The 27,978-nt window shown below is 31.7% G+C and overlaps 2 protein-coding genes across 3 annotated transcripts in view; one reads left to right on the forward strand and one right to left on the reverse strand.

Annotated features, from left to right (window-relative positions):
• Positions 1 to 4,742: 4,742 nt before the first annotated feature.
• The window catches only part of LOC108914158 (breast cancer anti-estrogen resistance protein 3 homolog), a 47,175-nt gene continuing 23,939 nt past the window's right edge, over positions 4,743 to 27,978 (forward strand). The window contains exon 1 of the mRNA XM_018719887.1: positions 4,743 to 4,920. Coding sequence (XP_018575403.1) covers positions 4,918 to 4,920 — 3 coding nt within the window. The 5' untranslated portion in view covers positions 4,743 to 4,917. The remainder of the gene's footprint in view (positions 4,921 to 27,978) is intronic.
• LOC108914159 (aquaporin AQPAe.a-like) lies at positions 4,868 to 27,907 on the reverse strand. 2 transcript variants are annotated; one of them, XM_018719888.1, is made up of 8 exons: positions 27,844 to 27,871; positions 23,385 to 23,450; positions 20,284 to 20,474; positions 13,024 to 13,167; positions 12,880 to 12,963; positions 7,912 to 8,049; positions 5,334 to 5,414; positions 4,868 to 5,111 (listed from the first exon to the last, which is right to left on the reverse strand). In XM_018719888.1, the coding sequence occupies exons 1-8, from the start codon at positions 27,854 to 27,856 to the stop codon at positions 5,034 to 5,036; spliced, it is 795 nt and encodes a 264-aa protein (XP_018575404.1). In that variant the 5' UTR covers positions 27,857 to 27,871; the 3' UTR covers positions 4,868 to 5,033. The 2 variants fall into 2 exon arrangements, with proteins under 2 accessions (XP_018575404.1, XP_018575406.1); XM_018719890.1 differs by lacking the exon at positions 23,385 to 23,450 and having other exon boundaries at positions 27,844 to 27,907.

Raw genomic sequence — 27,978 nt, forward strand, 5'->3', positions numbered from 1 at the left:
TTAATTTCCATGTTGTTAGTTACGCTGCAACACTCAGACTAAGACACTTCCCTACCCGCTGGAAAACAGCAAACATAATCCTTATCCCAAAACCCAACAAAGATCACACCATCCCATCCAACTACCGGCCCATTAGCCTGCTCCCGGCTATGAGCAAAGTGGTAGAAAAAATTATCCTAACCCGTCTAAGAACCCACTCCCAAGAACTGCAAGTCATTCCAGACGAGCAGTTCGCCTTCCGACCCAATCACTCCACTGAACTCCAAATCCTTCGCCTTACCGAGCACATCACGGCGGCCTTCAACAGGGGACAGTACACTGGTGCTGTCTTCCTGGACGTCGCAAAGGCCTTCGATACGGTTTGGCATGAAGGCCTACTGATGAAAATGCTCACCAACCAATATCCCATATCCTTTACCAAACTCATAAAATCCTACCTACACCACCGAAAATTCCGCATCCAAATCCAAGATTCCCTTTCCACCACCCGTCCCATGGAGGCCGGTGTCCCCCAGGGCACCGTCCTGTCCCCACACCTATACACCATTTACAACTCCGACATCCCACATCCCCCCAACACCAACATATACTTATACGCCGACGACCTGACAATCACATCCCAATCCGTAGATCCTAGATATTCCGTCTCCCTCCTCCAAAACTCCTTAGACCAACTTGAAACCTGGTGCAACAGGTGGAAAGTCAAAATTAATCCCAACAAAAGTTCGGCTATCCTTTTTACCAAACGAAAAATCCCACAAAACCTCGACAGACTGACACTATCCCAGGAACCCATCTCCTGGAATCGACAAACACGATACCTGGGCGTGACGATGGACCAGCGTCTCACGTGGAAACCGCACATCGTGGAGACGGTGGCGCGAGCGAAGACCACCAGGGCTAGGCTCTATCCCTTACTCAAAGGTGGAAACACCCTCAGTTTAAGGAATAAGCGAACGCTTATCAAGGTGGTACTTCAACCGCAGCTAACCTACGCCTCCACGGCGTGGGGTCACGCGGCAAAAAGCCACTTAAAGTCATTACAGGCTGTGGAAAACATAGCCCTCCGCACGGCCACCGACGCGCCCTGGTACGTAAGAAACACTGACATATTACGAGACTTACAATACACAAACGCTACACAGACAATAAGACAAAACGCGGAGAAACGATTTGACGTAGCCGCTAGACATGACAATCCCCTCCTCAGGCAAGCCGTTGACTACGTACCCGACGTGACCGACAAACACAAAAGACCTAGACACCAACTTTTTGACCCTGGGTGACCACCCCAATGACCCCCCCCCTGCCCGCTAACCTTTTCTGTTTCAGAGACAGCCAGGATCAAGAAACGAAGACAACGACACACACACACACACACACACACACCCCCCATACCCTCCTTAACCCTCCCCTCCCGCGCTAGCCTAAGGGCCACCTTAGCAAAGCGCATCCCAGGCTGCATAGCCGCACTACCCTACCCAACCATACCACACATAAACATGACACTACCCCCGGGGTTTACACAGACGAGCCGGCGAAGCAAGAAGAGCGCCAGAAGAAAGGGCCCTAGCCGGCGGGGCCCAGCCAGGACAAAAGGAGGTCCCACAAAGCGCCTACACCGGCCGCATTTGCGGTCGGGGTAGACGACGGATGGGGCCCACCTACGAAGGCTGTCCAGGCCTACACGAGATGAGGCAGGATAAAGAGGGATAATCCCCCTCGATCCCAAATCATTGAGGCCAATTTCTAGCCATGATGAGTTACGCTGCAATTGAACATGTTAGAAATATCAGATGGAAATTCGTATCTGCTTGGGAAACCAATAATACAAGTTTTAATATAATTCTCATGGGTATTAATTTATTGGCAGACTAATCAATAGAGGTTTTGTTTGTGACAAAAATACCGGTGGCAAACGGACTGTGCCATAATATAAAAGACAGTCTGTAGATATATGCTTATATGTGTCCTAGTCCAATTTACCATTAATTCATTTTTTATAAAAAAAATTTATGCAAAAAGAGTATTTATTTTAGTCTTTTGCTTATAAAACCTAAACTAACGAAGCAATCTGAATGCTATAAAGAGACAATTTGTCTAATCGACGAATAAACTGAGAGGTTGATCGATCCGATCGGATAATTAGAAACGAAGAAAACTGGGAAAAGGAAAAATCGGAAATTTTAAAGTTTTTTTTTAAATTCATTATTCTGCCATTTTTAAGTTGTAGAGCTGGCCCTGTGCACAAAAGTAGTGAATTATATGAACTTTATGTGCACAAAGCAGGCGCTATCGGACCATTAGTTTTGGCACACTTTCAATTTGAATTTTTTGGTACACTATTTTGCAAAATTTCTGGATGCGTTGGTGGTGGTCCGATTTTAATTTTTCAGCCGGATTTTAAAAGTAGAAGTATAATACTACAAAACATATTGCCAACAACCAGAAACAGCTGATTTTTTGACACCGAACTTAGTATGCACAGTGACAGAGTGGTAAGAATACACGGAATCACAATGATGTGAAACCTGTGGACATTCCTTGTTTTGTTGCTGCGTTTCTTGACATTTACCAGAAATTTTGACATCAAACGTGAATTTGACAGTATTCTTACAAAATTTATTTTTCCATTCCAAAGAATACTTATTTAGATGTCCTTGTATACCGTTAAGGAAATTTTATTACATATTGTAAGTTGTTTATGAACAATTTAGCAAGTTTGGAAGAATTTTTCACCTATTTCGCATCATTTTATGGAAAAATTAGAATATACATTTTGTAGTATTATACTTCTACTTTTAATATTCGGCTGAAAAATTAAAATCTGATCACCTCCAATGCATCCAGAAATTTTGCAAAATAGTGCACCAAGAAATTCAAATTGCAATTGTGCCAAAACTAATGGTCCGACAGCACCTGCTTTATACATAATTGTAGTACATACAGGGTGGGCCATTAGTGTAAGAACTCCCTTGAATACAGAAAAAGAGTTTATATAAAAGTTATACAGAATCAAGAAACCTAAACTACGAAATTAATTTGATACATACAGGGTGATGAGTAAAAACGGGACACGCCAAAAAAATTAAATTTTTTAAATGGAACACCCTGTATATTTTTAATTATGAATTTCCGAGGAAATTGTATATATGGCAATATAAACAGTTTATAATCTAAGTGCGGGGTTTCCAAGTTATGTAGAATATTCTTCGAATTTTGGAAAAAACATGACCTCGAAAAAGTTGTATTAACTTTCAGCTAATAACACTCGGAACAAAATAATTAGACAGAGTTATAGGCAATTGTTAGACAAATGCTCCTAGATTAGCTAATATCGATATTTTATACAGGGCAGTTTTTATAATAATAACATATATCATTTTTAGAAAGTTTAAACTTGATTTTCTAAAATTTTTCAAATACCCTGTATTTTATTGGTCTATTTTATTCACATATCGGTCCACTTCAACTTTTATTAAGCATGTTCTATATCTAAAATTGTTAGTTTTTAAGATATACCTAGCAACATTTCTGAAAAAACTTAATTTTTATTATTTTATAGAATACCACAAATAAATATTAACTAATAAAATTAACTCAAAATGGAATGATAAATTATGTAGTAACAAGTTGACACAATGTGACAGTTTTTTCCAAAACCAGTTTGTGCGACCGAAAAATAATAAAAATTATATTTTTCCAGAAATGATGTTATATCTTAAAAACTAACAACTTTAGGTGTAGAACATACTTAATAAAAGTTGAAGTGGAATGTGAATAAAATAGAACAATAAAATACAGGGTGTTCCATTTGAAAAATTTAAAAAAATCAAATTAGAACTTTCTTAAAATGATCGTATTATAAAAATGTCCTGTATAAAATATCGATATTAGGTAATATAGGAGTTTTTGCCTAACACTTGCCTTTAACTCTGTCAAATATTTTTGCTTCAATTGTTAGTAGTTGAAAGTTAATACAACTTTTTCGAGGTCATTTTTTTCCAAAATTCGAAGAATTTTCGACATAACTTGACAACCCCGCACTAAAATGTTAAACTGTTTATATTGCCATATATAGAATTTTCTCAGAAATCCATGTCTAAAAATATACAGGGTGTTCCATTTAAAAAATGTAATATTTGGCGTGTCCCGTTTTTACTCATCGCCCTGTCTGTTTCAAATTAATTTTGTCTTTTAGGTTTTTTGATACTGTACAACTTTTATATAAACTTTTTTTCTGTATTATGAATAACATGGAGTTATTTTACTTTCTCGGATCGAATCGATCGACCACTTTTTATTCGTATTTCGATTCTCTACAAATTGTCTCTTTAAAGCATTCAGATTGCTTCATTAGTTTAGGTTTTATAAACAAAAAACGAAATAAAATGCGTTTTTTGCATAAAAATGTTTATAAAAAATTAATTAATGGTAAATTGAAGTAGGAAACGTAAACTGTCGTTTATATGATGGCACAGTTCGTTTGCTACTAGTATTTTTGTTTGAAAACTCTATTGATTGACCTATGGTTATTTATATTCTCTTTCACATCTATAAATTTTAAGGGTTACAATTTAGTTTAATGTATTCATTTTCAGTAGGTGTCACATCTAATTACAGAAAATAACAATTTGCAAACATTATAGGTAATGTCATCTTGTGACAGGTGAAAAAAATGTGAAATAAATGTGAAATAGGTAGAAAAAAACATAATTTATTTAAACATATTTTTACTTTGTTTTTGTACAGACTAATTTGTTTTTATTCATTTGAGTCAGTTTTTACTGTTGATTCGTAATTTATAAATTTGAACAGAGGTACTGGATATAATTAATTGTGGTTGTTTCTTTTTTCAGAACCGACCTGAGGATTGTCACAGAGGCCGTCCAAAGCAAAAGCTTGAACAACTTAATAATGGTAAGTTCTTCCAAAGTATGTTGCCTATAATATATTCTTTTTATTCTATACATGCGTCCTATATATAGTATATAGTTTAAAACAACTTATCTTATAGGAGTTATATATAAAAATTATTTTTTCCGCAAGAATATGTATTTATAAGTGAACGTAGCTATAAGAGATCCTATGGTTGGGGCAATCCAATAGACCTAAAAATTAAATATAGTATAGTTGTGAATTGATGAAGAACAGACAGTAGGTATTTTTCTATTTCGAAATACACCATTATGATACATTTAAAAAATTGTTTCTAAATATATTCTTACAAAAAACTTACACTTTAACCTATCATTAGATTTTTAAGTTTACTTGTAACTTTTCAAAATCATTCATATTATTATTATATTTTCAGTGTGATTATAAAATTTTACCCAATGAGCATTATAGTCGTTCCCCCATACAGCTGGACCAAAAGTTCGTACTGGATTCATACTAGCTCCTGTATAAGCAGCCTGAAATAAAAATAATTTTCTAACTTAAAGTATATTTCACATAATCCAAACCTAACTACTAACATGTTTCATCTTAATAATTTATTAAACCGTATACATGCATGTATTTTGTGGGTATATATTCTATACGTATTTTACGTAGTTTTAAATGCCAGGCAACCAACAATACAAGCTTTTATTTCACGTATATTTATTTCATTCCACAACTAAAAGCGAAATGATAATTCATCACAATTTATCTTGATTTAATGCTCGTGTCTTCGGATAGTACCCATTCATCAATCAGATTTCATTAGACCCTTTTGTCTTTATCAGAAGTTTAATGAAAGCCCCAAAGGTAATTTTGAAAGAGCTTGCTATATTAATTTGCCTCTAAATTACAGAATTTTGAAATTGAAATAGATTTCTACGGCCACTTGTCTGTCTAGTGACTTTTATTTATGTTCCGTCACTAGTTAGACGTTGATATCACTCAGCGTTATTACATAGCAAAAAAAATTTTTCAGTTACAAATTGGGGCAATTTTGTTACTTTTAAACACTAGCACACTGAAGGCTTATAAATTGACCAAAAAATAATTTGTTTTTTTAAATCAAATCTGAAATCACCATTGAATTACGGCGAAATTTTTGCGAAATACAGTGAACTTTCCTCTCTATTTAATATTACATTTTCTCAAAATCTTACATATTTGATAAAAATATAACTCAAAAGTAATTAAAAATGAACAGTCATTGATAATAAAGGCGACAAATAACAGATTGTTTAAACAAATGTAAAGCCGACCCTGCTGAAATTTATTCGAATCTCTTTTAAAATTAACACAAAAATTAAACAAATAAACGAATTATTTACCAGTTGTTTCCATGTGCTAATAAACATGCTTCCAAACGACGGCCAAAATTAATTCGCATACGCCCAATATACTCCTGGCATTTGTCGAATTTTATTAGGTATGAGCTATTATGAATTAAAGGGGACATATTTTTATATACAGTGTGTTTCACTTAAAGTAGGAACACCTCCATATTTAGGATGACATTGGCCGATTTCCAAAATTCTTTTTTTTATGTGGTAGTATTCAAAAAGGGCTTTTTTCTGATATATTTTTTGACATGTGATCTTTTGTACGGCCTACTGTCATTAAGAAAAGACCCTCAAAAATTAAAAAACATTAGGCATTTTTTTAAGAAAGAAATGAATAGCATTTTCGATTTGATCACGCCTCAAAACCCTAAATACAAAATTTAATTATTATAGCTTTTACAGGGTTTTCACAAAATAGGTGCAAACTTCACTCATTGCAATATGCAGTGCAGTATAAGACAGCCAAATTATATTTTCTTTTTATTAAACAGAGGACTAATAGAAAACAGTAATATTTAAATATTATTTCATTGTGAAACTCATTTCTGATACAATAAAAAATATATATACAGGGTGATTCAAAAAACCGCTGACAGACTTCTAGGGTAGATAATACATAAATAATTAAGACGAAAAGTCTTAATAAACATAGGGTCGCAAATGCCTCCTTAGCGAGATACAGGGCATCAAAGTTTCTGTAAAATTAAACATTGTCTGCAATAATTCCAAAATGCCTGAACATTTCTATTTCAAATTTGCTATGCGTAGTTAGCATCTTAAGACCAATGTTTGATGTACTGCTCAAAATTTTATGAGCCGCAGTGTCGTAGAGACGGGGTCAACGTGACCCTTTTTTAAAAATAGTTTCTACGCCACTGCTAATTTTGTCAAAAGGGCACTATTTTCGTGTAAAGTGTTCAATTGTCTATAGAATTGGTCTCTTGCAAAATTTGGAATAAAGCAACCATTTTTAAGAGAAACACCTTTGTAGAAAATTTGTAAATCCAATTTTATTTTCATTCATTTTAGTTTCGTATAGTAGGCTTGTGCTATTCAAAATAAAATTAAACATCGCCTGTCACTAATGTCAATGTGTACAAGTGAGTTAAGTAAACTAGATTATAAGCTTCTTTTTGTCATTTTTACGCTTTAATTTTACGAAAACTTTGACGCCCTGTATTTCGTTAAGGAGGCATTTGCGACCCTATGTTTATTAAGACTTTTCGTCTTAATTTTTCATGTATTACTACCCTAGAAGTCTGTCAGCGGTTTTTTGAATCACCCTGTATAATTTGGCTAACATATTGTGAGCATCCTGTTTGAGTGAAATCAATGAAACTACATAGATATACCTATGGTTAATAAAAGAGGTTAATAAAAAAATAAATACCTATGGTTATCAAAAAGTAGGCTGTTTTAAGTACTTACATATAAAAAAAAATAATTTTGGAAATCGGCCAACGCCATGCTAAATACAGAGGTGTTTCGACTTTAAGGGAAACTGTTATAACTACAAAATATATGATTTATATCTGAAAATTATTATTTTTTTGTTCGTGAACATTTGTTCACTGACGAAAAAAGAAACGGTATTTTGATATTTTATTCTAAAATAAAATACAGTACTTACGGCGGCTAAATTTAAAACTCCAACTACTAGGCCGATCCTTAATGCCACAGAATCCAGTTTATCGGAATTCCTTCGATCCCAGCAAGCACAAATAGAGAATATTAAGATGGTCGTTAATAATATTTCTACACCGAATGCCTGAAAACAGAAATAGATCCACATTTAACATCGAGTCATGCATTTGCTTGTGACAGTAGTCAGTACCTACTTATTGGAACTTATGTTACTAAACCCTACATTTTTCTTATAAATTAAAGAAAAAACAATTGAAAACGTACAGCTTTTTCAACTGTTTTATTCAAGGTATTTATAGTTCCAGCTCTACAATTCTCCAGAAAATATTTCGAAAATCAGAGGATATATGTAAGTTTTGTAAAATATGTGATGCATATAAATTTAATTCTTAGTTAAAAATGGGATTGCAAACCATGGAAAAACATTAAATTCGACTTCTGTAATACGATTTCCATAACATCTACGGTTTTCGAAATATTTCATCTGACAATGTTCTTTATAAAAATAAAAGTATAGCTTTATTAAAATATTTCGGAAAACAAAACAAGATTGATTTGTCTGAATTTTTTTTGGAAATTTTGGCATTTCTGCAATGAATTTGTGCAATTTGCCACTCACTGCATTTAACTGTAACATATATTTGAATAAGTTTTTTAATATTTATACGATTTTTAGATTAGGTATATTTAATTCTACTATATCGTATTAATTTTTTCATGATAATACATATCTGTATTATGATAATATACTGGTTGCTTCAAAAAAGTGTTGAGGAGGATATAGAGGACATCGTGGTAGAAAACTTTTGCATATAAACCCATAATCGTAAATGAGTCGTTTTGGCCCAAAAGACTGCTATTTAAGTAATTTTTATTAAGGATAACGCAAAGAATAATTTGAAACAAAATAAACACGCTTATCTCTTCTGATAATTGTTTACCAAATGCAGGTCCTACAGACGATGTTGGTAAAAATTGATTTTATTCACAATAAAAGCTCTATTGCACGCATCTAATCTAGCCATGCAATGTCATCTGTGTCACGCTGTGAGGAATAGTGAAACAAATGAACAGAGCTGTCAAGTAATATATGATTGGACCTAATTGAGTGTTTCACATTTGTTTTGTTTGCGACGAAATTTCTAAGTTATTAAAATGGACCAATTTACGTTCGAAGAGTATAAGGTATTTGCAGACATGCATCTTTAGTGGCGAAGCAAGATGCAACGCTAGAGAAGCTAAACGCTTTCCGAATCGCCAGCATCCTTGCCGAACAACATTTTCGTCAATCCATCATCGGTTGAAAGAAAAAGGCAACAAGATGTAGGAAATTGACATCCACGAACTTCACGGGCAGTGGTAATTGAGGGAGAGGTTTTACATCGAACTAAAGAAGCCGTTTGGAACAATTATTATAAATTTACTATTTCTGCGTTATCCTTAATGAAAATTACTTAGATATCGAAGCCTTTTGAGGTCAACGTAAAAACATTACGTTTTTCGACAAAAATTACTTTAGGGCCAAAACGGCTCATTTCTGACTGAGGGTTTATAACATATAGGTACAAAAATTTTCTTCCGCAATGTCATCTGTAGCCCCCCTCAAATTTGTCAACATATTTTTGAAACACCCTGTAGATATATTTATCTATTTTTTCAGTGTAGAACTTTAATTTTTGTTTTCATATTGCTGTTTACCATTGGCGCACAGAAAAAGTTTGGAGAGGGCGAAACTTACTAACCGAAATGTCTTAAAAAAAAAGAAACAAAAAGCCTGGAAAATAAAATAAAATTAGGTACAGATCGAAAGTTTGAAGAGCCGAGAAATCATGCTGCTTATTACTAAATTATAATCTCAAAAATTCTGAAAATCTCATGTTGTAAATGATGAAACCCAAATATATGTTTTTCAATAAATTATATACTTATTCGTAACTCGAAGTTTCACCTTCCAAAGGATTTATGGACCAGTAACAAATCTAACTTATCACCTTGGAATTTAATAAGATTCCTAATTCAACATTTTCATAGTTGATTTATCATTTTGAACATTATTCGTCTAGATATAAATATTACTTCTTACTTGCTTTAATTCGTCGCGTCTTATTATTATCGTTCATTTACCTATGCATACGAGCATCTGATGTTTTTAGTTTTAAATGCAAATAAACAATGGAACAACCCTCAGTCTGTCGTTTCTTTTCATAGATACAAAACGTTTCGTAGAAAATAGCACTTTTGACTAATCTTTATATCTCCGTAGCTAAGTATCAGTTCACTGTAAATATGATATGCTCCTCCGTTTTTGTGCACCAGATAAAAAACACCTCTAAATCTCATGTACATTGTTATCAAAAATTCCATCTACTATGTCTTAACTACGGATTTCTGTTTGATCTCATTTGGCGTGTCAAAAATTTAATAAACACCACCACACCATAATATAACAACCAAATAACTATTTTATCTGTGGTAGTAATAAAGTGTACCAAAACATATTTTTGATACTGAATCGAATAATTGAATAACTTTAATTCAGACTCTGTTTACAACTATTTACACAAATAAACACTACATAAAGATATGCAGTTTTCATTAGCAACTCCATATGTTACCACGATGTCCTACTGACATTCATTGTTACTGAAAAGCAATTTTTTATATTTTTTTATTTAATTACAATATCCAACGGGCAATGCCCAGTTACAGGATAAGGTTACAAACTTAAAAAAAAAGCAATAAAAATAGGTGAAAGATATTAAAACTATTCTTAAAACAAAATAAATATCACAAAATATAATATCTAAAACGAACAGGTAACAAACAGATAATATTTTAGTTTGTTTATTCGTTCTTATTAAAACACACACACCCCAGACAGAAGTCTTTTTAAAAAAAGAAAACAGGATTAAAATGAGAATCCAAAAGATAAATGACTTCACTTAAATAGTTCACTAATAATTTCGTTTGAAATGATAAAAGACATACGTTTTCATAATAAAAACTAATGAAGAACTAATGGAAATTGAACTACAATTTTCGTTTATCGATCTACGGCTACAACTATTCACCTCTTTTTATATTGGAGATGATTCCAGCCAGAGGTTCTCAATAAATTTTAACAACTTTGATTATTATTAATTTGCAGTTTCAAAGGTTTTGGTTATAGTCCGGGCGAATTAGGTTTTTTCGGGCCTAACTTTTATGGGCTTAAATTAAGTAAAAAATACTAAGAATAAAAGCCTAAATTTGTGTATTTGTAGAGGTCGAGCGTCATATTGTTTATAACAAAAGAAAAAAATAATTGCTTTTTTTCAGTTTTTCGCTTATATCTCCGAAATTAAGTCTCTAATCGACATGAGGTATACTTATCGATTTTGTTCCTGAGGAAATTTGCTGCAAGGGTAGGCTTTTGTGAAAGCTCGAAAATTATTTTTTAAGTTGCAAAATTAACAGTGAAAAACAATATATGCAAAATTTTCAGAATTAAATAAAAAGAACAAATTTGACTGAAATTGGATGAAACTACAGGAAAAGATAACTGTTGGGGTGCTCAATAAATACCCGCAATCTGGCCCCTCAATTTCAATATGGCGGCCTATTGTAAAATTATAAAGTCGAAAACGCGAGTGCGTATATCTTCTGCCTAAGTCAAGACATCGAAATTCATCAAAAAAGGATCGAAAGGTAATTACATTATCTCGCGTTTTTGTAAGTTTCAGTTGCAAAATAAAAAAGTTATTATCAAAAAACTAAAAAAAAAAAACGGTAACTAGGGTCCTTTTCTCGGCGATTTTTTAATATACAGATTTCAAACCAATTACCTCAAATAGTGTCCGACCAATAGGTCATCATTACAGTTCAGATATATAAATTGCCCTTTATATATTTTTCCACCACATTTACAATATCAGTTAGTGTCATAAATCAATACAGTAAACCAGTTATAAAAATATAAAGGACTGTCGACAGAGTAAAAATTAATTTGGGCCAAATTTAATTTATTGTTTAACTTGAAGATTATACGTAAAGCCGGTGTCACGTGCTTATTTCATAAAAATATAAAAATTTAGTATTTACATATAGACTACCGCCACGGTAGCGCAGTCGGTCGAGAGTGCGGTGGCAAGCATTTCTCGGCCAGGCTTCCTACTCTGGTCCGGGTTCGATCCCCGGTGTCGTCACTGGCAATGTCGATGGATAATGGGTGTTTGTCCGCGTTTTTTCAAGTGTAGCCCCCTTCCGCACAGCCTTTGGCTTTGGATTTGGGGGTTGTCTCATTTCTCTGGTGTGTTTTATGTTTTTTTTTATGTTATATTAAAGATTATAGGTTTATACAGGGTAAAGAGTCATAATTTAAGGCTAGCTGTCTTGGATGAAAGTTAGGTGATTTAAATCAACTTACCAGAAATAAATTGTGGCAAAGAATAGTGGCAGCAGCAAATGATATTAGGCATATCCTTCCGACATTCGTAACAGTTAGAAGAAATTTCTTAAAGAGATGTCAAAAATACATTGAAGCAAATGGCGGACATTTCGAAAATCAAATTTAAAAGAAAAATTGTTTTTATTACATTTAGGTCTAAATGGTTATTTTTTATTTTGTTATTTTTAAATGGTGTAGTATCTTTCATGTTGTCATAATTTTCTGTGTTTGGCTTCATGTTTACGGTTTTTTTTTAGACAACTAAAACTCTAGAGCTCTCTTAATTTCGGGTCTATATCTTCAATAGTTGTTAAATCTTAATTGTTCAAAAACTGTGTTTCACATCCAGTTTTTGAATGAAGAAAAATAAATCCTGAAAGCTTGTCGTAGCATCACTATTATATACCCTGTATAGCTTGAAATGAAAAAAAAAAATACCGGATGATTTTATACAACTCGTCATAATAACGAAAATATAGTGAATTCAATTCAGTAATATTTTCTAACAAATCAACTTTCTTTTCTCACCTGCAAATGGGTTATATCCGAGTGGGGTGTCGGGACGCAAACCCCATGTCCAGTGACATCGATATATCGTCTGGGAGTCACCATCTGCAAATTAAAGTTGGCTTAAATTTTAATAAACTCCCAAGTAAATCCGAAATAAATTACCACTTGAAGACCAACACCCGCGAGACTCCCAAAAATTTGAGAGATTACATACAGCGGCACCTGCACGAGGGTTATTTCGTTTAATATGAAAGCTGACATAGTCACCACCGGATTGACGTGGGCACCGGATATGTGTCCGAACATCTGTAAAAGAAATTGAGTGTCAGCTGAAAGATTGCTGAAATTATACATATATTGAAACAGATTTTATTTTTTTACATTGAAATACTCATAAGTTTATTTCGTAGACAATTTAATTTGTTGCTTTTTAATATCAATGCGTACGCCTATGTCCTGCGTCTCAGTTCTGACAGCCCTAATTATAAATAATAAATGTACTATACTGTGTACCTCCGGATGGACCTAACCACACTATACTAATCAATCAGTAGGGAATCTTAAATAATTTATGAATGAATTCCGTATGGCAATTTTTAAGTACCCCCACCCTAGGAAAAGTCGCTAAGAATATGGCGGATCCTTCGAGCATATACTACTAGAGGCATGCCATTGCGAAAACTGTGGCTGAGTGTGCGAGAGAAACAGACAGTACATCAGTACATCCTGTCTCACTCTAGCACGTCACGATTGGTTGGAAATGAATGCTTCAACCAATCGCGGCGTGCTAGAGTGAGACAGCATATCTGAGATATTGTCTGTCTCTCAGCCACACTTTTCGCATTGGCATGCTACCTCTAGTAGCATAGTAAACATAACCTGTTCTTTTTCCTGGTTTTAATACTTTTAATTATTATACATTAATTTCTGATTAATTATTATAATCCGAGGTAATAAAGAGATTGTTAGCTATGTAGTAGTGTTACACGTAAATTGAGTTTTTTTTTATTAAGAGAAGTTTACATTTTTTGGTTAAATACAGGTTTAGTTATTTGAATTCCAGCAGAAATAATTTAGATTAGATTATATCGGTCTGAATTTTATAAATTTTGTTCAAAAACTTACGAAAGCGTATTTATTTTCTAAACATATTTTAAAATGTAAGTTTATTATAATTTTTATTTCATTATTAACTATTTACTGGGTATAGTATTACTTATAAATAAATAATCACTAATAAAATACACAAGAACAAGATAACTAAACTGAACAACTACTCGACCAACATCATAAAATAAGGTTTTTAATGCATAAAGCTGAGATATAAGAAGGTTTAAGTGAGGTTAGTTACATATACAATAATGAAAACATACTAGATTTATGAATGAAAATATGAGTACGGAAATCGTAATAACTGTCAGTCGCTAACAAAATGGTGGAAATATGGAAGACGCGGGAAACGTAACTTTCCCTACTGATTGATTAGTATACTGTGGACCTAACCACAGTATAATTGATTAGTATACTGTGGACCTAACTATACTCGTAATTTTCCTTATTTCGCATTTTAAGGGAAAAAGTAATTCTTCATAAAAAGTGTTGCTTATCGTGAAAAGTCATTAGTCATACTCAGACTTTCAAAATAACATACAGGGTGGTTAACAAATAAGGAAACGTGAATTTGCGCCAAGAGTAAAGTATTAGTTTTTTGAGAGGAATTTAAAAATGTTACTGAAAGAAGTTGTTTGTAATGTTAATAGTAGTCCAGATATGAAAGAACGTCGTATCTTAATGTTGATATTTTTGCGAAAATTATGAATAAAATAATTTTATAATAAAATGATAAAACTATTCTGTGTTGTCCTCCTACACATTTTCCAATATTTTTCTAAATTTTTCATGAACTAAGTAAGTTGTGTCCTCGTTTATGTCGGTTATTGCTTCTGATATTTTCTCCTTTAAAAGGTTTAAATTATCTTGTAAATCATGGGCATAAACATTTTACTTCAAATAACCCAATAAAAAGAAATCAAGGGGAGTTATGTCTAGGGAGCGTGCAGGCCATCTTATAGAACCAGACTGTCTTATCCATTTATTGTGGAAATGCTGATCTAACCAGTTCCTTACACAAATTGCACTGCAGAACAACCGTCATATTGAAAATACAGATTTCTTCTGTCCTGTTTTATATCATCCAGAGCAGGCATTAAAAAGTTTTCCAACATCTCTATGTAACTGTTCTGATTTACGTTTGCGTCGAAAAAATATGGTCCAATAATTTTTTTATAATGTATCGCACACCAAACATTTACTTTTTTTATATCATTGACTTTTATTTATACTTAATACTGAAATATGGATTATCTTCCGACCAGTGCCTACAATTTTGGTAACTAACAACTCCATTCGTAGTAAATGTTGAATAAAATCTAACATAATTTGTTCCCCAATTAACGTACAAAATTCTAAACGAAAGGCGTCGTTCCCTTCTTCAACCTTATGTCAATCTTACTGGTTTGTAGGGATGTATTTTATTGTCTTTCAGAATTCTCTGTAAATGACTTTTATTAACATTTAAATCTAGTGATTTCTTGGGTTCATTGCTTACCGAATCAATTGCAAGCGAGGTATAGCAGCATCATTTTCATCATGACTCCGTTTCTATTTTTTTTATATCTTTCACAACCCCAGTATTATCGAACTATAAAATCAACTCTCGAACGCAGTTCACTGAAACTTACACCTCGGAATATTTTCTATTGAAAAGTTCAATTGCATATTTGTACGATATTTCACCTATACCGTAACATTTAACTAAATAGATTCGTTGTTCTACAGTCAACATTATTAAAAAGTTCTCTGACAAGGACTTAACGTTTTTATAAATAAATATGAGTGTATGTTGTTAAGGATACAACACAGAATCATTTTGTTATTATTCAATAAGTTATGCGCTTTCGTTAAATTTATAAAATTATTTTAATCATAATTTTCTCAAAAATATCAACTTTGAAATACGACGTTCAAATGTCATATCTGAACTACTATTAACATTGGAAACAGCTTATTTCAGTAACATTTTTAAATTCCTTTCAAAAAACTAATAATTTACTCTTGGCACAAATTCACGTTTCCTTATTTGCTAACCATCCTGTATGTTATTTTGAAAGTCTGAGTATGACTAATGACTTTTGACGATAAGCAAAACTTTTTATGAAGAATGACTTTTTTCCTTAAAATGCGAAATAAGGAAAATTACAAGTATAGTTAGGTCCATCCATAGAAAAAATTAAATAAAAAGATGTTATGGCGAAATAATAATTAATACAAAAATTACTTCTGGGATTATGCAACTGGGTTAATATTGAGTTTTCAAAAAAGGTGTCAAGCAACTTTATAATTATTTTTATGAGTATAATAACCCCTTAATCTATTTGCACTTTAATTAAGATAATCTTGTATACTGCTTATTTCCACTAAACGTGTGCAATAAATGCCATTACAGCTGTTACTTAGGTTATATATTAATACGTTACAAGAATTTTGAATTGAGTCTTTTGTAGAAATTACACTCTAATAAGTAGTATGAATAATAGGTGTGATGTTTAGACACATATAGAGTTTATTTATGGTGTAATTAATTTACTGTTCATATATTGTATAATTTATGAAATATAAAAATATGTGTATGGGTATTAAGATTAAGTACATTAAATAAAAACAAACTATTGTCCCTTACAACTTAGGTACGTCTATAATATGTCCGCGGATTGAGTTTACAAGAGGACAAATGGACCAAAAAGTGAACCGTATTCATTTTTCAAGCAAAAACTTTTATCAAGAATGCCTTTTTTCGTATCTTTCACTTTTTGGTCCATTTGTCCTCTTGTAGACTCAATTCCCAGACATACTGTATAGTAGGGGTGTCTTGATCCGTGCAAGTCAGGATCGTACTTAGGTTTAATTAAATAAAGCAGAAAATAATAAAATTAAAATCTAATATAATTCTTATAAAAATAAGTGAGCAAAACATATTTTAGCCGTTGTTGGCTTCAGGCTAATGTTGCAAAAAATAATTACGGAATCAAAAAATCTTATTTTTTACTTTTTTAAAATAGTTTATTAATGATTTTTTGCATAAAATTTTTCTTGGAAATTTTTTAAATAAGTTATTTCGATATGAAATTCTCTACAAAATTTTTCCTATGAACTATACCGAAATTTTGTTTCGTTTTCGTGCTAGAGGTATTTTAAAAACTGCAAAAGTGTATTTTCACGCCTATCTTCAATTTCAACCCTCTAATTTAATAGCACCCCGCGGTTTTTTCATTTTTAATAACCCTTCGAACAAGTCATGTGATGCAAATCCTTGAACGAATCCTTCCTATTTTGCAAAAAATGATAATTAAAATGTATAAAGGTAAACGCGGTAAAAAGTTGAGCGGCCATATTAGTCAATTCTCAGCCAAAAATACTGTACAACATCTCTCTTTGAAGGAAATTTTATCTACTTTTTTTTATGAAGCAATACCTATCTTTACTCAAACTAGAGGCAAAAAAGTAAAAATAATTAAAAAATCGGATTTTTTGCTTTTTTCCAAATTGTTTATTAACGATTTTTTTAATAACATTTTCCTTTTAAATTTTTTAAATAAGCCATTTTGATGGGAAATTTAATTCTCTAAATAATTTTTCCTATGAACTATAGCGAAATTTTGCTTCGTTTTCGAGCTACAATTAAAAAAAAGAAAGGGGTGCATTTTCACCTCTATCTCCAATTTCCACCCTCTAATTTAATAATACCGCGGTTTTTTCATTTAAAATGACCCTTTTTCCTTTTAACCCTGTTTTTTTGGATATAATCAATAGCCTATAAATTCAATGAAAACATCTATGCATAAAAATATACTTTCATTTCTCATAGTAAGTGCCAAATATATTTTTCGTTTATAATAATCGTAGAGTAATAACTAGATAAAATAGCTCCTCGTCACTTCCTTAGATTATTTGAGAGTAGAAAAGTTTTTTTTTATCCTAAAAATCTTAAATGTTCAAATATTGTATACGATCTACCTTTTCCAAATATTGTCTTCTTGTTGGTCTTTTATCCTTTGCATGCAGTCACAATAATATTTACCGAACGTATGGCTGGGTGTTTTTAAAAGGGTGAAAATGTAATCATAGTTATGTTACAAAGTAGTATGATATTTGAACTGAAATTAAAATAAATAATCCATGACTAATCTAAAGGTCTTTTTCTAACTATATATAATTATAGTAGAAATATGACCATATACCTGTCAATATTTATAATTAGACGTTAAAACAATGAAAACTAAATTTTACGCAGTAACAGTTTTGTTTTTGACAAAGTGTTTACTATAATTGCAAAAGTAGGGACCTATTTTAGCAGTATTGATGAGTAAATTTGGTGTTTAACAATTTGTGAATAATTACTAAATTCGGTATAATTTAAAATACATTACTGAGACGATAGAAGCTGTTGTTATTTAAGGGAATTAAAACATTTAATCTGACAGCATTCATGTTGTTTATACTAGCGCATTCGCCATAATATAGAATTTGTCAATTATTATCAATATATAAATAACTCGACAAGATGGTTTAATAAAAGATTAAATAACATAGTTTTAGTTAGCATAACATTAAGTTGCGCGAAGCGCGAATTTTCAATCGAACGTTAAAGGAACGTAATATAACTTATTAAAAAAAGTGCATAAGTTTCGTAAATCTTAAATGTTATAAGAAGAGAAAAATTACCAATAAAATGTATGTAGTTAAAGTTTTAAGTAGCTCCAAACTGTGAACTTGTTATATAGAAGCTTCAAATGGAAGTTATCATAGTGTAGAAAAACCTTTCAATGGTTATTCAACTGAAGGTTAAGTTATCAGTAACCGTTATTTTAACGTTCGTATCCTCACTTGGTACTGGGTCCTTTTATTTTAATATAACCTTACCACGAAAAAAAAAAACAAATTACTTATATATACAAACATATGTAGGTATAAAACATTTGAGTTTGAATTAATTCTAAAAATGTTTCTAAAAATCTTGTCAAATGAAGTCATATTTGTATTTGATATCTAAAAAGCTAGATATGCAAAAAAGTCAAAGTTTTTTAGCTAAGTTAAATTTTTGGTATCAAATACAAACATGAAAAAAATGTATACAGAGTGTAAATAAATAAGTGCGAAAAGAATCACGGGCAGATTCCCTGTGGAAAAATAAGGTGGGTCTTTCATATAAAAAAATCTCAATTAAACATCCCCTGTGAAGATACAACCGCTTAAACAGGATGCGAAAGAAGTAGTTTTCAATTTTTTTCTGAAATGCCAAAACAGTAACAGAAATTAAATTAAGTTGACATTTTCTGCTATCGAGAAGGCATTCACTAAGCAACTCGTTGACTTTCCCTATGGTTAAAAGGGGTAGAAAAAGACAGCCCTAAGCTTGTTTCATACGTAACTTTTTTTCTTATACCTTACCATTTAAAAATTCATTTCAGATAGCGTGATTAGCATAAGGCAGAAATTTTATTTAACTGAAATTTATCTAGTAGGCGGCTGTCACATTGTCATTTTGTAAAGGCAACTTAATTGTTATTAGTAACGTTACAGTTATTCATTTTCAACATTTAATTTCTATTAGTTCAAATGATATTTTTTTTATGTGAAATACCCAACTTATTTTTCCACAGGGAATCTTCCTCTTAATTTTTTCGTACTTATTTATTTACACCCTGTACAACTTTTGTAAGTTTGAGTTGTTTTCCATACATTCATACTTCATGAAAACTATGAAATTGCTTTTCACAGTTTTCAGAGATATGTTTGTATGTTCATATTTGTTTTAAATAAAAACTAGTCATAATGTAATAAATCCAAATTAGCTTAGATTTTTATTGTTGATTGATAGTAATGAATAAATTTCCTACTTTCATTTAATTTGGAAAAGGTAATTAATCATAATAAAATTTTATAACTTTATTGAGAATTCTTAGTACTTACTTAGTATTTAGTTCATAGTACTTACATGATTATATATGAACTGGATAATCAAAAACAGCAAATTTTTTTATTATCAAAATTATGACTTTGAAACATTTTATGGGTGTTTTTCATTATTTTTTGCGAAAAAATATCACAGTTGCATGTCTACAATTTTATTTTCATAAAAGCCGAAGTATTAAAATGATATTCAACAAAAATTCAAAGTTAATATGAATTTGTTGTAGCAAATTGATTAGTCATATTTCCACGGCGCTTTTCGTAAACAAAAGGTCTTGAAATCCAAGGTTTTTAAAAAAATTACCAAATAGAAGTGCACGGTAATTGAACGATATTACTTATGAAAAAATGTTTAATATTGGAACAAAAACACACATTTTGGATGGACTATACCTGAATAACCGCCATAACTGCCAGTCCAGTATTGAAGCTGACTTGCATCGTTGAAATATCACCCTGGATGCCCATAGTTGTCCCCATGCATGATAGAAATAGCAGCGTCGCCGTACCGATAAATTCCGCTACAACTATAAAAACGTGGTCCCATATACTCGGTTTGGCCCCAATATGCAGGCTCACGCTTTCTAGAAATTAAAATAGGAGACTACATTAACATTTCAATCGTTGTAACGTTTCACAGTGCTGGTGTCGAAATGGAAGGCACAAAAAACCGTATTTTGGGTGACGATGGACTTTTTTATCACAGAAATTCACGCCACTACCGCGAAAGGAATTGCTATAAATTTATTTTAAATAGTCATTTAGTTAATGGTTGATAATACTTAACAAATGTTACCTCTGCTGGACATAATTGTCTCCTGTTTTAATGCCGTTTTGAAATCCATAGGAAATATGCTGTACTAGAAAAACCGTACACAAGACAAGCCAAAGCAACAGTGAGATAATTTTCATTTTATTTTGACGTTCCTAACAATTTAATTAGTGTTACCGTATGAAGGTCGAAAATAGTGTATTGGGTGTCCCAAAAATACCATTCGATGGCCATTATCTGTGTCATATCAGAAAATATTTATAGAGAGATGCTTGTGTAGAATGCCTACTCAAACAAAATTAATACTTCATATTTTCTAAACTTCGAAATTTTCTCCTTTTAGAATCCATTTTAAACTAGCATTAAAAAAATAAATAATGATCTTACATTCGCTTAAACCAATAGATTATGGAGTGGGCATTCAAGAGACAAACTAGTGACTAAGTCATAATTGAATAAAATATACCTAGTATTATGGTAATAATCGAAATACAATATTTGGCAAAATGTCAAGAAGAAAATTACGAGCAAGAATAGAAAACATTACTATTTACCTCTAGAATTATTTAAGAATTTTCAAAATCCCAGCAGGAATTAAAATATAGTACAATTATGAAAAAACGATTACTCCAAACTCCTAATTTTTTGAAAACATAAAGGTTGTTAGTCGCCCTCTGTACTTTGATGAAGTCTGTTCAACAGCGAAAGAATTTGTAGAAATTTCTCCAAAGAAATGTTTTTCTGTCTGTAGATGTCAATTTTTTTACGCACTGCGTAAAATTTTGTTTGAAAAATAATTTATCGTTATTAGTGCATCTAATATTTACGCATCTGTCATAGAGCTGTGTCACAGAAAGGTGTTAATGGATAGAACTGGAAATTTCAGGATCATCTAACTACAGTGCCGCATTTTTGTTGATGGTATCAGTTTTAGCGTTTACTAGTAACATCCTAATCGGCTCTAGTATCAATATATGTATTTATAAAAATATAAATCATGTGACACATTATGTGACTAAGTGTTTTTCTACTGAATGTTTGAGTCATTTTGAGTGTTAATTTTCCAGGAAGCAGATATTTCAAGATATTTTAATGTAATAATGTCTCTAAGTATCATTACGCTAAGTACTATAATTATATTAGGTACAAATAGGTTTTTTCCATATCTTCAGTTTACTGGTGTTAGTTTCGGAAAATTTCACAACTTTTTTATTAAGTATTGAGTGTCCCAAGATTTAAATTTTGCGCCATTTGCGTATAGTGACAAAAGACAGCTGACAACTGACAGTTCTGGATTATTAAAAATGGAGCACTACCCGAAAGAACAACGCGTTCGTAATTTTCGCACAAAATATGGTTGGAATAGTGGTTTATGTTCATCAACTGTGAAGAGATTAAGGATTAAGTGAAAACTTCAGGGAAACTAGATCAATTAGTGATCTTAAACACTCTGGCCGTCCTTCAACAAGTCGTTCAACACAAAACATCGAAGCAGTTCGTGAGAGTGTTGCTGAGCGTCCAGGAACATCAATTCCGCACCATGGTCAGGAATTGGACATTTCGAGAAGTTCTTTACAGGATATTCTGACGATTACTGACCACGCAGCGCGAAGAGAATTCGTTGAATTGATTTTGGAACAAGAAGTGGATACTGATTTTTCGAACAAAATCATCTTGAGCGATGAAGCTCATTTTCATCTTGATGAATCGATAAAATTGTAGCATTTGTGGTTCAGAAAATTCACAAGTGATTTTTGAGAAACAAATGTATCCACAACGTGTCACTGTTTGATGCAGATTTTGGGCTGGACGCATCATCGGACCATTCTTCTTCGAAAATATCGCGACATGATAATCCAGTTTTTTGTGCCTAAATTGCAAGATATGGATGTAGACGACTTGCGGTTTCAACAACAACAAGACGGTGCCACATGCCATACGGCCCGCGAAACCATTCAATTACTGTTTGAGTCATTTCCTGGTCGTGTAATTTCCCGTTTTGGCGATCAGAATTGACCCTATACTGTATACTTTATAAATCAATAAAAAAATTTCAATTTTTAATTAAGAACCTGTGTTTTCTATCAAAATTACTTCTTACGCGAATTTTAGGAAAATATTTAACGTAAAAATGAAAGAAAAGCAAGACAAAATTTAAGAAAGTCTCGTAGATTTCAATCGTGTTACATGGTTAATTAATTTTGTTTATAAAAACATACCTATCCCAACCTGAACACCTGAACCAGCGAATAGCACTAAAACTTACAAGAAATTGCACATTTATGACTGGAATTTACCCAAACCTTTTCAGGAGAAAAAAATCACCACCTTCAATAATGTTTATCTAGAAATAATTGTTGTTTTATCGCTTTGAAATGTTTGTAGAAATAAGTATGGATAAATGAACACCTTATGCTAATATGCCTTACAACGGAATTAAAATAACAGAGAAAATAAAAATGTGACAATTCTTTCACTTAGCACATAACAAATATCTACTTTTTCACTAAAAATCTGTAGAATTCGTAAAATGTGTTTGAGAAAACATTACAACGATAAGTGATATTAATACTTGATAAAATAAATCGGTGTCATTATAAAAAAATAGATCTGAAGTAACTATCAGCAACTGATTGAGAAGGATTAGTAGTATTACGTCTTTAATTAATCGAAGATATTAGTTGATACAACACGGCAGCAGGTTAGTCAACTTATTAATTACCTTTGTTGGCAATCGTATACTCAACATCCTGAAATTTTTCATTCCCCGTCATTGGAGCCAGTTCAACTAAAACCAATGATGAAGTATTACAATGACACGAAACTTAAAACAGGAAACTCTATGAAAAAAAAAGTACTCACACACTAAAACATACATATGGTGATGGTAAAGTTGAGGTATGAAGAAAGTATTGAAAAGTAAATGAACTAACTAAATGAACTTTTTCGAAAATATGTGTTTATTATTGTATTTTTTTTTATTTTAATTACAATATCCAACGGGCAATGCCCAGTTACAGGATAAGGTTACAAACTAAAAAAAAAATACCACAAAACGTAATAACTAAAACAAACAGGGAACAGACATATAATATTAAAATGCTATAATACAATACAAACAAATGCAAAAACATACTTATACAAACATAAAATTCAAAGGAACACTTTTTTAATTTGAGTAATACTGGAGCAGAGTATATCTATGCGAGATTCGATATTAGAATAACCAATAATCATTTGGTGAACCGTATTGTACTTTTGGTATCAGGTTATTTAATAATTTTAGTTTAGATAAAATTCTCTAATATCAGTTAGTTGTTATTTTTGTCGAAAATTTAAACTTCATTTAGTCAGACGTTTAAAAATGTTGAAATATATGCAATCTCTTTATAATGATTTTTCAAAGTAGAATTCGAAATTTTTTTACTTCATCTTAACAGTATAAACGAATACTAAACATCATCATAGAGGTTATAATCCTTTAATAAATTTACGGCACACCTCTTTTATTTAGATGTTCTAAAATTATTTATGTTAATATTTATGATAGCATATATTACGTCGTATAGCAAATTTGATTAAGAAGTTTTATACGGTTTGAATAAATATTTTCGACGTATATTCAAAGTCTAGCTTAAAAGTGTATGTGATAATAAAAATGTGAAGAAAACAACGAATTTCAAATGGCGTACATATGAAGAAGAAGAAGGACAAAAGTGATGAGAAGAATAAGAGAAAATTGTGCAAACTGCCTGGCAAATTTGAATGATCATAAATTCAAAATTTCTTTGAGAGACACTTAAAAAGTATCTACAATTAAATATGTATTGTTGTTGAAATCAGTATTTGAAGGAAACTAAGATTACTAAGATTACTAAGATAACAAATTATTTATGTACAATACACTTTTTTACGTTCTAAATATATTGAAACATTAATTGAAAAGAAATAGTATATTATATCTTTCCATCAACTCATAAAATGAAATAATACTTTAGAGGAAGTGGAAAAATGATGAAAAATTAATAAAAAAATCTGTACTGTATACACCGTGTCCACCTAGTGCGCGTAAGTCCAATATCTAGGTTAATAAAAGATATAACTTAATTTTTTTTTCTACAGAGTTGCCTACTCTCCAGAGCTGCACAAAATGAAAAATATTTGCATATACAGGGTGTTCAGTTTTTTCTGGGCAGGTACCAATTTAATTTTTTTAAATGGAAACCTATATTTTTTACGGCATTATCGAATTCTACGTGAAAAATTAACGGGACTTTGTGTTATGATCCCTATTAAAATATTGATAGTTTACGAGATAATCGACTTTTAATTTTTTTTTTTTTTCTTTTTCTTCGTCACTTCTAGTAGTTGACATAATTATGATTGTATGACAAAAAACGTATCAAAAGTTGACCTGCGATATACAGGGGGCAAAATAAAACGTGCCAAACCTGATAATTTAAAATTTGAAAAATCTCGACTTTTTCAAATAGAACACCCTGTGACTTATGATTTCATTAGATGCCTTTCTGTAGACCCTACAATTTTTTAATAGCTTTCCCTATACCTAAATTGCGTATTTTTTGCAAAAAAAAAACATTTTTATATAAAATAGGTACCGGATTTGCGCCCGTTCCTTTGTCGGCAAAAACGCAGTGAGCGCCTGTCGAGCAATAAAATTTGTGACAATCAGTTTACATGTCATTTCGTCTTCTATTGAATATTCACGTGCGAGTTCAGAAAAAGTACTAAACGTGCATACAATGAACTATTCAAAAGAAGAATTAGTGGTATATGCCTTAGGAGAAGCTCATGGAAATTGTTTGCTAGCAGCACGTATTTACAAAGCAAACCAGATTTACAGAGAATTCCACGTGCTGACTGTTTTGAAAACGTGAAGGAAATGTTTGAAAGAACAGCAAATGCGAATTATGAGAAAACTACCAGGAGACATGAAAGTAACAATAATGATATTCAGTTTAATGTTGTGGCGTGTGCTGTTGAAAATCCTTGGAGTTTCCAAAAGCTTGACAAATAAGATATTGAAGAAGTATAAGTTTCATCCATATCATATTGAAAAACATCAAGCACTGTTACCTCAAGACCACCTAAACCGCCTGCAATGTTGCCACTGGGCACTGGGTAAAATTCAAGAAAATCCAAACTTTTTTATGCATGTCTTGTTTACTGACGAATCCACATTTTCAAACACATGCTTACCCAATCGTCGCAACTTTCACCACGCTGACAATAATCTCAGATTATTGAGGGAAATACATCATCAGCATCGTTTCAAAGTGAACGTGTGGGCTGGAATTTGTGGAGAACATATTGTTGGACCGTACTTTGTTGAAGGCAATTTAAATGCCAATGTGTATTTGCATTTTTTGCAAAACGAACTTCCCCTTCTTCAGGTACATATGCCCGCTGATTATTTGGTTCAACAATGGTTTCAGCATGATGGTGCCCCTCCACATTCCACTTTGGCTGTAATGTGATTATTTTATTGTTATTATACTTTTCCTATTACCTATTTATCTTTCAGGTTAGAGAACACCTAAATCACGTATATCCAAACCAGTGGTTAGGTCATGGTGGTCCAATTCCTTGACCCGCACGTTCGCCTGACTTAAATAGTCTGGACTTTTTCTTGTGGGGTTATATCAAGGAGCGAGTATACGAATATTCAAGACTTAAAAGAAAAGATTCAAAACGAGTTTCTAACTATAACGCCTCAAATGTTAAGAAATGTCCACATTCATTTTAATCGTAGATTAATGCTTTGTGTAGAAAACAACGGTGGACAGTTTGAACATTTATTTTATGTTGGCTTGCGACTAGGAGTATTCTTTTTTCAAAATTCTAATCATCCAAATTTTTTAATCTCCAATTTCACTAATAACTTTCCTAACTACGGTAACAGTGCTTGATTTTCAATTTGATACGGATGAAACTTCTTCAATATTTTATTTGTCAAGCATTTGAAAACACCACAAATTTAAATTAAATATTATCGTTGTTACTTTCATGTCTCCTGGGAGTTTTCTCATAATTCGCATTCATTCAAACCTTTCCTTCACATTTTCGAAACAGTAGGAATCTTTGTAAATTTGGATTATTTGCTTTGTAAATATGTGCTGCTAGCAAACATTTCCCATACCTATTTTACTAATTCTTAATCACTTGTAGCGATTTTATGGTTTTTTGATTTTATTTACAAATAAATGGTAACTTTCTAAACTAGACTTATTTATTAAACTTAAATATCTAAATTTTTCGGTTATTAATTTTTATTTTAAATAGTGTAGCTAACCAACTAATAAATTTAATAAAAATAAATACCCTTACAATATATTTCCCGACAAAGGAACGGGCACAAATCCGGTATTTTACATAAAAATGTTTTTTTTGCAAAAACTAGGCAACTTAGGTATAGGGAAAGCTATTAAAAAATTGTAGGGTCTACAGAAAGGCATCTAATGAAATCATAAAACACAGGGTGTTCTATTTGAAAAAGTCGAGATTTTTCAAATTTTAAATTATCATGTTTGGCACGATTTTTTTTGCTCCCTGCATATCGCAGGTCAACTTTTGATATGTTTTTTGAAAGAGCAATCTTCACTCTAGAGTTCCTGAGAAAAAATAATTTCTAGCTGTCATACAATCATAATTATGTCAACTACTAGAAGTGACAAAACATAAGAAAAAAAATTAAAAGTCGATTATCTCGAAAACTATCGATATTTTAGTAGGGATCATAATGCAAAGTCCCGTTAATTTTTCACGTAGAATTCGATAATGCCGTAAAAAATATAGGTTTCCATTTAAAAAAAAATAAGTTGGTACCTGCCCAGGAAAAACTGAACACCCTGTATATGCAAATATATTTTCATTTTGTGCAGCTCTGGAAAGTAGGCAACTCTGTAGAAAAAAAAATTAAGATATCTTTTATTAACCTAGATATTGGACTTACGCGCACTAGGTGGACACGGTGTATACATAAATGAAAATTTCAATGAACTTTTTTAATCAATTTTGACCATTAGAAACACTAGACATATTTTTTATTAGTTAATAAACAATATTTTGTTTCCAAAAATATTTTGATGTCTTGTTATGAAAAAAAATATATTTATAAAATAAACGATATTATGGATGTTGTTAATTTTAACTCAACATACCTGTCTGAGACATAACGAATGTTATCGTTCTCGATAGACACTGAAACAATACTGCCTGGCTTAGTGTTGCCACAGAAGTGCACAGAGATCTCTCAAGATATTATCTAAATATATTAAATTAAAAATTAAGGATTA

This window comes from Anoplophora glabripennis, unplaced genomic scaffold (assembly GCF_000390285.2).
Source record: "Anoplophora glabripennis isolate ALB-LARVAE unplaced genomic scaffold, Agla_2.0 scaffold610, whole genome shotgun sequence".
Taxonomy (NCBI): Eukaryota; Metazoa; Arthropoda; class Insecta; order Coleoptera; family Cerambycidae; genus Anoplophora; species Anoplophora glabripennis.

Bases quoted from the DNA above. Each gene is read 5' to 3' on its own strand.
- LOC108914159 (XM_018719888.1), bottom strand. The intron at 20,475-23,384 runs GTAATTAATAAG...TTTAATTTCTAG, and splicing joins GTATACGATTGCCAACAAAG to AAAGCGTGAGCCTGCATATT. The intron at 5,112-5,333 runs GTAAAATTTTAT...TTTAATTTTTAG, and splicing joins ACGACTATAATGCTCATTGG to GTCTATTGGATTGCCCCAAC.